This window comes from Chinchilla lanigera, unplaced genomic scaffold, assembly GCF_000276665.1.
Source record: "Chinchilla lanigera isolate Chin_1 unplaced genomic scaffold, ChiLan1.0 scaffold00015, whole genome shotgun sequence".
NCBI classification, from domain to species: domain Eukaryota; kingdom Metazoa; phylum Chordata; class Mammalia; order Rodentia; family Chinchillidae; genus Chinchilla; species Chinchilla lanigera.
The window spans coordinates 8,196,123-8,208,882 of NW_004955416.1; the positions used below are offsets into that span (position 1 = coordinate 8,196,123).

At 42.9% G+C, this 12,760-nt stretch overlaps 1 protein-coding gene and 1 pseudogene across 2 annotated transcripts in view; one reads left to right on the forward strand and one right to left on the reverse strand.

Annotated features, from left to right (window-relative positions):
- The window catches only part of Nusap1 (nucleolar and spindle associated protein 1), a 29,844-nt gene extending 17,630 nt beyond the window's left edge, over window positions 1-12,214 (forward strand). The window contains exons 7-12 of one of the 2 annotated variants that reach the window (XM_005381279.2): window positions 217-314; window positions 4,242-4,426; window positions 6,150-6,310; window positions 7,781-7,897; window positions 10,338-10,446; window positions 11,529-12,214. In XM_005381279.2, coding sequence (XP_005381336.1) covers window positions 217-314; window positions 4,242-4,426; window positions 6,150-6,310; window positions 7,781-7,897; window positions 10,338-10,446; window positions 11,529-11,625 — 767 coding nt within the window. In that variant the 3' untranslated portion in view covers window positions 11,626-12,214. The remainder of the gene's footprint in view (window positions 1-216; window positions 315-4,241; window positions 4,427-6,149; window positions 6,311-7,780; window positions 7,898-10,337; window positions 10,447-11,528) is intronic. The other variant, XM_005381280.2, reaches the window with a different exon arrangement.
- Window positions 5,100-6,128, reverse strand: LOC102005802 (annotated as a pseudogene).
- Window positions 12,215-12,760: the final 546 nt, after the last annotated feature.

The following is a 12,760-nucleotide window of genomic DNA, read 5'->3' on the forward strand; positions in this document are numbered from 1 at the left end:
AGGATTGCCAGGAGTTCGAGGCCAGCCTGGGCTATATATGAATTCAGGGTCAGTTTGAACTATCTAGTAAGACTGTGACTCAAAATAAATGAATGAATGAATGAATGAATGAATGTTGGATGTCATGGATGAAAAAAAAAGATTTTAAAAGAAAAAACCGGGAAGGTCACTAAATGGATTTTGTTTTAATTTTCATGTTTTGGGGAAATATTCTAGACTTTAAAAAGCTCCATGAGGCTCATTTTAAGGAAATGGAGTCCATTGATGAATATATTAAGAGAAGAAAGAAACACCACTCATCTCATGAACTGAAGGTACGCAGACAAAATTGATGTTCTTAGTGGGACTAAACTGTTTGGTTTTAATTTTTAAGCCATGTAATTAATATACCCCGGTTAATACAGCCAGCTGTGTGCGCCTCTGTGCAGTGGAACATTTCGTTTGGGTCTAACATACCTTTATGTTGAAATTGCTTTCCCCTCCCAGAGGATTTTCAAAACTCTCCAGGTGAAATAAGGCGCTCTCACCATGAGAAGGCAGTTCCAAAGGGCCAACAAGTTCTCTTCCCTGATATTTTTCCCGCCATTCATCAAAGGTGGACTGAATGTGGCTGGAGCTGTTGTCCTTCCTGTCCCTCACCAAGAGGACAGTGAGGTGACTCACAGTGGCTCCCTAAGGGCGTCTGTGGTAGCAGCTCCCTAGGGCCTGCAGGCCAGGCCCTGCTGGACTCAGTGTTCTTTCCAGTAAGAGGAGGTGATACAGGCAGCCTGGAATTGAGCTGGAGTAGTGAGCTGATAGCATCCTAGGAAGTTTATGTTACTGGTATCTGGGGTTGACAGGGTACCAAATAGAGGCCTGAGAAACATTTAATTTGGAATTTAATAATATATGAAAACCTAATGCTGGGCGTGGTGGCGCACACCTGTAATCCTAGCACTTGGGAGGCTGAGGCAGGAGGATTGTTGTGAGTTTGAGATCATCTTTTTTCTTTTTTTTTTTTTCGGCCAGGCAGGTGCTATGCCTCTGAGCTATCTCCTCAATCCTTTGGGTTTTTTTGTCTTTTTGAGACAGGCTCTCACTATGCAGTTCAGGCTGGCCTTGAGCTCACTTTGTAGACGAGGCTGGTCTCAAATTTGCAATGATCCTCCTGCCTCAGCCTCCCGAGTGCTCGTATTACAGGTGTGCGCAACTACGCCCGGTGATCTCACCAGTTTGAGGCCAGCTGGTCTACATAGTGAATTCAAGGCCAGCCTGAGATACACAATCGGACCTTGTCTCCGAAAGCGGGGAGGGCGGTCAGAGGACTGGGGATATAACTCAGTGATAGAGTTGTTAATTTTAAAGTACAGTATATAAGCTTTTTGGTGAGAAGCCTAATTAAAGAACAAATGTTCATTCAATTCAACAGTTGTTTTTTTTTTTTTTTGCTGTACTGGGGATCAAACTCAGGACCTTGCGCTTGCCAGGCCGGCGCTTATGCCACTGAGCTATATCCCCAGCTCCCAGTTCAACAGTATTTATAAATCAGTCTTACTTAAAGATACCGTCAGCTTGCAAATAGCAACAAAGCCATGTTGTTAAACATCTCCGTGCCTTCATCACTAATCTAACAATGTGGATGGAGAATCCAGAATATCAGTACGTCCATAACTAGGCTGACTGACGTGCGAAGAAGTGGCGCAGGAGGTTCAGAGGCCAGCGCAGGACAGACGAGCTACAGCTGCATTTCTACCCGGGCGTGAGCTAGCTGTAAAGACGCCTGGAAGCAGGGCCCCTCCTGTCCCTAGCGCCTTCCCTTACCAGGAAGCTAGATCTAGTAAGTCTTTGATGGATCCTCAAGGGTTCCTTATTATGGAACGGGGAGAAGTTAAATTTCCAGGTAAAGTTAATTAAGATCATAAAAACTGCTTAAATTGTACAAGTTTTTTCTCAGTACATGTTTGCTATACGTACCTGAAGTGCCTACTTTCACTGTGGGTATCTGGCACATGGACGAGACACATCTTAATTCTTTCTCACACCTCCTTCCCCCTCCCTTTCCCCTTCCTCCACCTCTTGGTCCCCTTCCCATGTGCTGTAGATCTATCTCCCTGTTTCTTTTTATACATTTTTCATTCTGCTCTTAATTTTACTTTGGATTTCTCATATGAGAGAAACCATATGGTATTTAAACTTGTGTGTCTGATTTATTTCACTTAACATGTTTTCAAAGTGCATCCATTTTCCTACAGATGACTGATTTATCCTTTACAGCAGAGTAGTACTCCATTATGTAAAATACCATATTTCCTTTATCCATTTTGCCATTGGTGGACAGAGGCAGCTTCTAAGATTAGCTGTTATGAATTGTGCTACTATAAACATGGGTAGGCATATGTCACTGTAATGTGATGTTTTTAACTCTTTCAGGAAACCTCGTAGGAGCATAGTTCTGTCAAATGGAGTTTCTATTTTTAGTTTTTTGAGGACTCTCCATACTGATTTCCATAGTGGTTGTACCAGTTCATGTTACCACCAACAATGTAGAAGGGTTCCTTTTTGCCCCGAAGCCTTGCCTGCATTTGTTATTATTGGATATCTTGATGATGGCCATTCTTTCTGGGGTAAGGTGGAATCTCAGTGTAGTTTTAATTTGTACTTCTGAAATGGCCAGTGATGCTGAACGCTTTTTCATGTATTTATGGGGCATTTTGTATTTCTTCTTCTGAGACGTGTCTATTCATTTCAATTGTCCATTTTTTGATTGGGTCTTTCACTGGAGGATCTAATTTTTTTGAGTTCTTATATATTCTAGATATTAGTCCTCTAAGGTGTAACTGGCAAATTTTTTTTTCCATTCTTGTCTCTTCACTCTGGTGGTTATTTCCTTTACTGGGCAGAAGCTTTTTAATTTGACGTGGTCCCATTTATTGATTCTTGATTTTACTTCTGTGCAGCTGGTTTTTTGTTTAGAAACTCCTTGCCTGTGCCTATGACTTAAAAGTGTTTTACCTACTTTATCTTTCAGTAGGTTGTTTCTGTGTTAATATGTAGATTTTCAGCCCATTTATGTTTTAGTTTAGTACATAGTAAGAGATATAGGTCTGGCTTCAATCTTCTGCATGTGGATAGCCAGTTCTCCCAGCAGCATTTGCTAAAGAGGCCATCTTTCTTCTAGCGTGTTTTTAGTCTATTTGTCAAAGATCACATGGTTGGGAAATTTTTGTTTTATTTTAGCTAAAATCTATTCTTTTTGAGTTTTCTGGCATGCTTAGAAAGGTCTAGTCTTTGCTCTTGTATTTATTTCTACTGCTCTTATCAATTTCTTGTGTTTATTCCTTCCGCCACATTTTTATTTGTGTGTAAGTCAGTGCAACGGTCCTGTCTCCACTGTCAGGCAAGGAAGTTACTTTTCTTCTTGCCATACTTGATAGCTAATGACAGTAATACTTTATTTTTAGTTTTTGAGGTAGGGTCTTGCTCTGCAGTCCAGGCTGGCCTTGAACTATATAGCCCAGGCTGGCTCAAAAGCATGGTTATCCTCCTGGCTCAGCCTCCCACATGCTGAGATTACAGGTGTGCACCACCACACCGGCCCCTCATTTATTCTTTTGCCTTGACAATATCTAAAAATGACAACCTAAATGGAACCCTTCACAGGTGTGTCAAAATGAGCATTTCCTTCCGTCCCTTGTTTTTTTTGTGGGGGGGTATTTTGAAGAACTTTAAAATGCTGTTGCAAGGGAGTACGTGGGACAAAGGAGAAAGTAAGAATCATTTGTAGCTTCTATGTGCTAAGTCTATAGTAGGTTCTTCTTTAAGCTTATCTTTAAAAAACTGTAACACACTCTCAGTGATCCCTAGAGCTACAAGGGACTGTTTGGCCACATTCTTCCTAGTTAGAAAATACCTGGGTATGGGGCTGGGGATTTAGCTCAGCAGCACAGCGCCTGCCTGGCAAGCGCGAGGTCATGAGTTCGATTCCCGGTACTGGAAACCGCCGCCCCCCACAAAAAAAAAAAAGAAAAAAAGGAAGAAAATAGCTGGGTATGCGGCAGCCTGGAAAGGCTCTGTGGTCACACGGTACTCAGCGCACAGCGGTGGGTAACTGAGCAATGGCCAGACAGGCAGCCCAGGAGAGACTACGGGAGGAAGGGATGCACTTCCAGTTCGGAGTGGGCAGGAAATGAGGATGGCAGCTTCTTGTGCACTTTTCAAGGACAGGGTACCAGGTAAGAGGCTACACTCCTTCTTTCCCTCAGAAGCAGCCCAGCAGGGAGCGAGGGGTAATGACACCTGTGCCTCCAGGAAGCCTCTCCGTGGCTTGCACTCCCGCCAGCCAGCGGCGCTCGCAAGGCCAGGCCCAAGGCCCTGCCAGGAGGAGCGCTATGAGTCTGAAAGGGTCCGTGAAGCACGCTGGTCTCTCAGCGACGAAAATGAACGTCAGGTAAGGAGATCACTTCTAAAATGTAGCCAGGGCATGATTTCAGGTAGACTTGATGTAAATAAAAGGGAAAACAAAAGGATCAGCAACAGAAAGATCAGCAGACAGTTTTAAGTTCTCATCTTTACATCTGGGTTCAGTTTTCTTGTTTCATCCAACTTCCTTAAGCACACATTTGATAACTAAGGATAAAAAATAAGATATACTTGGTTAATCTTTATGTTACTAATTTTTTTTCCTTTGAAGTTTGGAATTCTATTTACTGAATGAGCATGGAATATGAGCTACGTATAATTTGTGGTTCTAATTTCAGTTAATGCTACTTAAGAGTACCATGGTCAAAGATCTAGACTTCTCTTCACAGCCATGTACAGAGCAGCCTGGACCTCATAGCACCTCCCCTAACACACGCGATTGTCTCAGTACTGTGGAGGAGCTTGGGTAACGGACTGGGAATATGGACTCAGGATCACCGTCAACAATTAGTTATATGGCCGGGTGTGGTGGCGCACCCCTGTAATCCCAGCACTCGGGAGGCTGAGGCAGGAGGATCGTGGTGAGTTCGAGACCAGCCTGGGTTACAAAGTGAGCTCAAGGCCAGCCTGAACTGCATAACGAGACCCTGTCTCAAAAAGACAAAAAACAAACAAACAAAAAAATTAGTTATATGTCCAGAAGTTCCACTCTGTTGACCCCATCCATGATAAACTTGTGCATTTGTACTTACATATGTCATTACTAGATTTCATTGAATCTATCCATTGATTGAAGAGTCACTATTTATTAACCATGAAGAGAAGTCCTGGTGACTGTTGACAGATGTATTACCAATGATAAAACACTTGCCAATTTTATTATTTCTTTTATCTTTTAAAACCAAAGCATTTATTTTGAGTAATCACTGAAATTCTCAAGATGAACTGGACACTGCAACAGCTGCTCTCTTGGGTTTAGGTGTTGTTCATTCATGGAATCCAGGCCCGAATCTGCGACGTACAATGCTTAGGTGCCTCATTCGACCAGTTTTGGTGTTATTTCGCCTTTTAGCCTTTGCACTCCAGTTACACTTTCTTTTGCGCTTGGCAGGGTAGCCACATTTGCCACAGGTCGACTTCTGAAGGTGGTAGGCCTTACAGCCACAGCGGCGGCACGCCGTGTGTGTCTTATTACAACACTTTCCAAAGGATGACATTCCCTTCGTCATCTCGCTAGTGCTGCCAGGACCAAACAGTACTTGCCAGTTTTAGAGATGTTAAAATGTAGAAAACAACCTGCATCAGAGAATCCCTGAAATACATTCATGGCAATTTGCCATGGAAAGAGACTGGGCTAATTTACAGATTGCTTGAAAGAACAACATTCTGGTATTCCGGGATGATGTAATCACCACTGTCCTGGCAGAGCAATCTTCTGTCCCTCACACCTGGCGTCATAATGTCTGTGTTGGGGCGTAGCTGTATCCCTCACACTGCCTTACAGGTCAGTGGCCACTGGAGACATCAGAAGATTCTAAATATAAATGTGAGCATGTGTGTGTATGTATATATAAAACCTTTTTTCCCCCTAAGTGTATATTTCACAAGTAATGAACAGTAAACGTTAACATTATGATTTGTTTTTGCATCAGCCTCTTAAAAACATGTTTTTCTACCTGGAGATGCTGAAGTGCTTTCATTTGTAAACTTCACACCAGAACTCACATCTTGCACTCCACTATCCTGTTTAGGTTTTCAGCTGCTACTAAAGATAATGAGCATAAGCGTTCGCTGACCAAGACTCCAGCCAGAAAGTCTCCACATGTGACCATGTGTGGGAACACGGCAAAAGGCCAGGCTGTGTTTGGGACACCCATGCTAAAGACCAACAAGGGGAATTCTGCTGCTGCTGGTAAAAAGCTTCATCTTAAAGCCATGTAACTTCCTGAAATTGTCTTTCCTTGAAGCCTCTCCGTATCTATAAAATCAAAACCAAAATTTTATAGCCAGCGGTGGTGTATGCTTGTAATCCCGGCTACTTGGGAGGCTGAGATGAACAGTCACAATTTTGAGGCCAGTCTTTACCAATAAAAGTAAGATTTTTTTTTCTTCTTTGCGTTACTGGGGATCGAACTCACGACCTTGCGCTTCCCAGGCAGGCGCTTATGCCACTGAGCTATATCCCCAGCCCAAAAGTAAGATATTTTAAAAAATAAAATATTTTTTAAAATTTTAAAGGTTTGGGAATGTAGTTCGGTGAAAAGGCCCCAAATTTAATCCCCAGTAAGATGAAAAAAAAAAATCTTATTAAATTACACCATCCCGATGTAATTTTTAAATTTATGGTACAAAAATTCACTTTTTTTCTTGATACTGGGGATTGAACCCAGGACATTTTTAAAAAAATTATTATTAACTTTACTGGTACAATTTTTTTTTTTTTTAAACTGGTGCAATTTAGATATACACAGTAATCACATTCATCAGGACCTTGTCACTGAGCTACATCCCCTTTTTTTTTTTTTTTTTTTTTTGAGATAGGATCTCACCAAGTTGCCCAGGGTGGTCGCAAACTTGTGATCCTCCTGACTCAGCTTCCCAATTGCTGGGATTACAGGTGTGTATCACAGTATCCTATAAAAACTTATATCCTAAAAAACAAAACAAAACAAAAACTTACATCCTTAAATCATAATAGCCTTTATTAGTAACAGGTAGAGCTAAGACTATTTTCATCCATATGCATTAGATCAGTTTGAATGAATAGTAATAGGATGATTTACACAATTTTAAAGAAAAAGGATCTACTGTCAGGGAAATAGACTGAAGAATAACCTAGCTGCCTGTTTGAAGAGGCACTGACCCTGCACAATGTCATAGCATTCAGATGATTTGAGAGCTGCTGCAGGAAACAGCTACTGGTTAGCTTTCCAGGTTCTTTTCTCCCCCACTTTTCTACCCCTCTGTAATCCTACATCTGCTTTAGACTGTTCATGTAGATGGTCTTAGCCTGATCAGGCTATGGAAACACTAGTGAAGATGGAGTGGCTCCTAAACAACGGAAGTTTCCTTCTCAGATTCAGAGTCTAGATCAGGGTGCTGGTGTGGTCTGGTCTGGAGAAAGCCTCTTCTAGCTTCTGACTTGTATCTTCAAGTAGCAGAAAGCCCTAGGAGCACTGTGAGAGCCTTTAGAAAGTACTAATGTCCTTCACAACCCACTTAGCTCCCAGCGGCCTGCCCTTGATACCAGTCACACTGGGGGTGGGTTGGGTAGTCCATACTTTAAGATTGAGAAGTGATACTCTGATTGAAAACTGTGATAGCAGGTCCTTTTTTCCTGTTTAAACCCTTTGGTGTTTTGAGGTTTTCCATTTGTTTTTAGTTATTACCCCATTCAAGCTGACAACCGTGGGGACGCAGACTCCTGTCTCCAGTAAGAAGCCTGTATTTGATCTCAAAGCAAGTTTGTCTCGTCCGCTCAACTATGAGCCACATAAAGGTATGGGGGGTGCTCTGGGGTATGGGGCCCAGAAGAGACTTCAAATTGAATGTCTGAAGATGTGAAGAAATTCCAGTGACTCAATGGAAGCCCCACCTGACTCCCCAGAGCTGTGTCCTCTGCCCCTACTTCCACGTGGCACCACAGTTCTAAAAACTGTCCTTTGGACAAATACTAAGTAATTGGCTCATGTAAGCGTCTGTTAACTGAAAATATAATTTCTAAAGAATGTTACTACAAAAAAAGTAACAAAACTTCAGCCCAAATCAAGCAACTGAAGTTAGCCTCTTGCGGTCCCACCTTGCAGCTCGTGTGAATAATGGGACGTGGGCGCAGGCCTGCAAGTACCTGTTTGAGTCTGTGCTTTGTTGTTTGCTTCATCTCATATGTTTATTTGTAATGAAAACACTTTACATCTACTCGCGGGAATTTTAAGTCTTCGCATTGTGTGCTAGACCTCTTTAACACGATCCTCCTGACCCACGGGAACCGTGTCCTTTCACCAGCGCCTCCTCAGCCCTGACCCTCGCCTCTGGTAACCACTGTGCCTCTCTGTGCAACTGTTTCTGAGAGAACGTGCAGTATTTGTCTTTTTATGACTGGCCATTTTCATTAGCATGATGTTCTCCGATACCATCCATGCTGTTAAAATTAAAGCCAAAAAGTATTTCATTGTCTGTATGTGCCACATTTTCTTGTCTACCCATTCACCTGCCAGGATAATTCCATAACTTGCTAGTACTGTAAACGTGCTGTATGGAGTATGGACGCAATGGTGCACGCCTATGTTCTCAGCACCCTGGGAAGCTGAGACAGGAGGATGCAAAGTTAAGCCCAGCTGGGCAACTTAGTGATTTAGCAAGACAGTTTTGAAATAAAAAATAAAAAGTGCTTGACATGTAGCTCAGTAGAAAGGCCCTGGTTCCATCCCCAGTATTAAAATTAAAATAAAAATCTTTTAGGTAAATGCCCAGAAATGAGAATTGCTACCTGTGTTCCCAGTTTTAATTCCAGTGAAATCCATTCCAAATGTAAACAGGTTCGTCACAAACTGCATAGCTAAAATGCTACCATGGGGCTGGGGATTTAGCTCAGCGGCACAGCGCCTGCCTGGCAAGCGCGGGGTCGTGAGTTCGATCCCCGGTACTGGAAAAAAAACAAAAACAAAATAAAATAAAATGCTACCTTAAAATGTAATACTTAGGCAGTCTTGGGATAAAGTAGTTAGCTGTAGTAAGGTGGTTTTTTTTGTACTGGAAGTCAAACTCAGGACCAGGCAGGCACTATGCCACTGAGCTATGTCTCTAGCCCCTATAGTGGCTTCCTTCAGTGTCCTGTGTAATTGGATTTAGTACTGAAGTTTTTAAAATATTCACATTTTGTTTTAGGGCTAGGGATATAGCTCAGTGATAGAATATGTTCAGTTCCCAGAGTGAGGCTGAGTGAGACCCTGCACTTGGTCCCCAGAACCAGAAAAAAAGCCAGGCATGATGGTGCACACCTGTAATCCCAGCACGTGGGAGGCTAAGGCAGGAGGCTTGCCACAAGTTCAAGGCTGGGCTGAACTACATGGTGAGACCCTGTCTCCAAAAAAATACAACAAGGAAAAACCTTTTTTTTTCTTTCTGAGACTAAGGATTTTAAAATGACACTTTTTTTTTTTTTTTTTTGGTCTCTTTGAGACAGGGTCTCACTATGTAGTGCAGCCTGGCCTTGAGCTCCCTTTGTAGCCGAGGCTGTTCTCAAACTCGCAGTAGTCCTGCCTCAGCCTCCCGAGTGCTGGGGTTACAGGCATGCACCACCACACCCAGCCTCCTATTTTTATCTTTAGAGGGAAAATCTGGTGTATATCTGTGGAAGGCAGTAACAGTGAATTTACTTTTCCAGACCCCCAAAAATTAGGCTTCAGCAGCAGCGAAAGCAAGGTTTTAATTCATACTCTTATAAGAGTGGTGCCCATACACACAGGTGCACCAGAGTTGAGAAATAGTGTGCTTTTATTCCTAACTCCATGATGTGGGGTCTGGGGTTCATTCTCTATCCCAAACAATCTATCCCAGCCTGCATCTGATAACCCCCATTTTGCCCGCCTCTATTCCTTTTTGTAGCTATTTATGGCATTTTGGCTTTTCAAGACCAGGACTTATAATTCGGGAAAACTTGTTTGTTGAGCAATTATCTCTTAGTAGCTTATCTCTGTGTGAGTCATTTTAGAGCCTATGTCTGTGCCTATCTGACCCAGCTAGTTCTGTGAGTAGTGGCTTATTACAGTGGTTAATGAAATATGGGCCAATTAAAAATATTTTTATCTCTTACAGTGTGGAATTAAAATAGTAACAGAATACTCTGGCAGATGTAGGAATCAGGTAGCCACAGATGAACACTATAAATTTGGAAACAGAACTAAAAGAATATAAAAACTGTCTTTTTCTTAACCTAGGAAAGTTGAAACCATGGGGGCAATCTAAAGAAAATAATTCTCTGAATGAACATATGAGCAGAGTGAGTTTCCATAAGAAAACTTACAAACAACCTCCTCTCCAGACCAGGTAAGGACACACTCATCCATTGTCGTAATTTTTCTATTTTAAAAAGGCAGTATACACAATCTGCTGAAGGACAAATCGCCGTGACAGTGAGGTGTCAGGAGGTCAGAAGTGGAATGTCTTGGTCCACTTTGTGTTGCTGTAACAAAATAGAGATTTATAAAGACACGGGTTGATCTTAGCTCCCGGTTCTAGAGTCCAGGATTGGTGCTGTGTCATCATGTGGCAGATGGCATCCTGCAGAGTGAGCACTTTCAAGGGGGGGTAGCATGTGAGGAAGAGGCCACACACATGGGTGGACACTGATCCCTCCTAGAGTGATGCCACATGAGGTAATGACCTCTTCTTAAAGGTTTTCCCTCGGTGCCACTGCTTGAGGACCAGGTATCCACACATAAATCTTTAGGGACAACTGATGTCCAACAACAGCACGGAATCCCTTAGAGAGCTTTCTACCCGTGCATGGCCCAGGCTAGCACTGCACTTGAGTGAGTGGGTCTGAAGAGAGGCCCAGTATCGCTGTTTCTGAGGGTGACGGGGATGAGGCCGATGCAGAGCGCTGGTCTTGCATGTGACTGTCCCTCCAGGCACCAGTGTCCAACCCTGGCACACAAGCACATGGCTCCGGGCCTGCAGTCAGCCTTCACCGAGGCCTTTACCCAATGGTATTTGTCTTTAAGATAGGTAACGTGGTCCTGGGCTTTTTCTTTTTGCCTAATCTGACCCAGAAAAAGTGACATTAGTGTGGTTGTAGTTCTAGCACTTTCCCCAGACTGTAATTGTGCACTTGACCTCTGACTTTGACATCGAAGAGTAGAGATTTCTCACTTAAAATAGTTTTAGAGCATAGGATTTTAATTCAGTCACCAAGGTGCCTTCTGATTCTGGTCCCATGGATGATTCCTGCATGTAGGGTTTAGATCAGAGAGCAGCAGATGCTAGAACCCTGCGGGCAGAGCACAGGAGTCTGTTTCCGCACAAGTGTCCAGGTGCTGTCTACGTGTGGACAGCAGTCTGACAGCCACTGCTCAGTGTCTGTCGTGGGTGGAGCTTCACTACAACTAACTGTGGCCTGTCCTTCTTAGGGAAGAGCAACGGAAGAAACACGAGCAAGAACGGAAGGAGAAGAAAGCCAAGGTTCTGGGAGCTCGCAGGGGCCTCATTATGGTTAAAGATAAATGATTTTTAACCCCTGTAAATACTACTTCATTCTGAATTCCCTTTCCTTCTATAAATATTTCTATACTGTCCTCCCTGTTTTTCTACAGACTTTTGTTCATTATCTATGTAGTGTCTGTGAGTTCGTGTCCCACAGCTCTGAAAGGAGTAAATGTCTTAAAGCTCATAAATTCTGTAGAGTGGCTTTAAAGTAAGTCTTTGTACAGCTCAATTTTCTGATGAGACCCATCCCAGATTCTTAACCTAGACCTGTAATGTCAATGTCCTCCTGCTTGCTGGTGCTAATATTAAGAGACTGGCAGTCCTTCCAGCTGAGAGCATCTACCCAAGCGCAGTGAGTTGGACAAGCTTCAACAGAACCTGAACAACGGAAGTGAATGGGAAAAGCTGGGGTAGGAAGGCTACCCCTTCCTCCTCTACAGAAGCTACTAATCTTAAATGAGCTAGTCCCATGGTTTTGGTGATAGCATCAAGATTTTTCCTGCGTGAAAAACGTTTTGTTTAGGAGTATAAGCGCCTTTGTGTTTCTTTATGTAATTGCCATTTGTTACTTGCGGTATTCTTAGAAATAAAATTCTACAGCTGACTCTCACCATGCTTAAGGAAAAGCTACATGGCTGTCAAAATTGGAGAGCGATGGGGATGTAGCTCAGTGGTAGTGACTGCCTAGCTTATCCCAGTCTCTAGTAAAAAACGCGCGTGCGCGCGCGCGCGCACACACACACACACACAGATTACTGCTTTCAAGATTTTTTGGGGGTGGGGGGGCTTGGTTGTTTTTTGAGACAAGGTCTTACTATGTAGTTCAGGCTGGCCTTGAACTTGCAGTGATCCTCCTGCCTCAGCCTCCTGAGTGCTGGGGTTACAGACATGCGCCCACACCCGGCTTTTACTCTGTTCTGTCAAATCTTACTAATTTTATGGAAAAGATGAACATTGCCTTGTTTCTCGCACTGCCTATGTGGAGCCTTGAGTTGTGTATGGCTCAAAATTTTAACATTACTTTTATGACTACATTTGGATAACCACCTAAGACTAAGAAGGTCTGAAATGTATTTATCCTTCACACATCCTCCTTTCCTACTTCTACCCCAAGAAAAAAATGACCATATTCTTCCTTTGTATTTTCGTAACACCT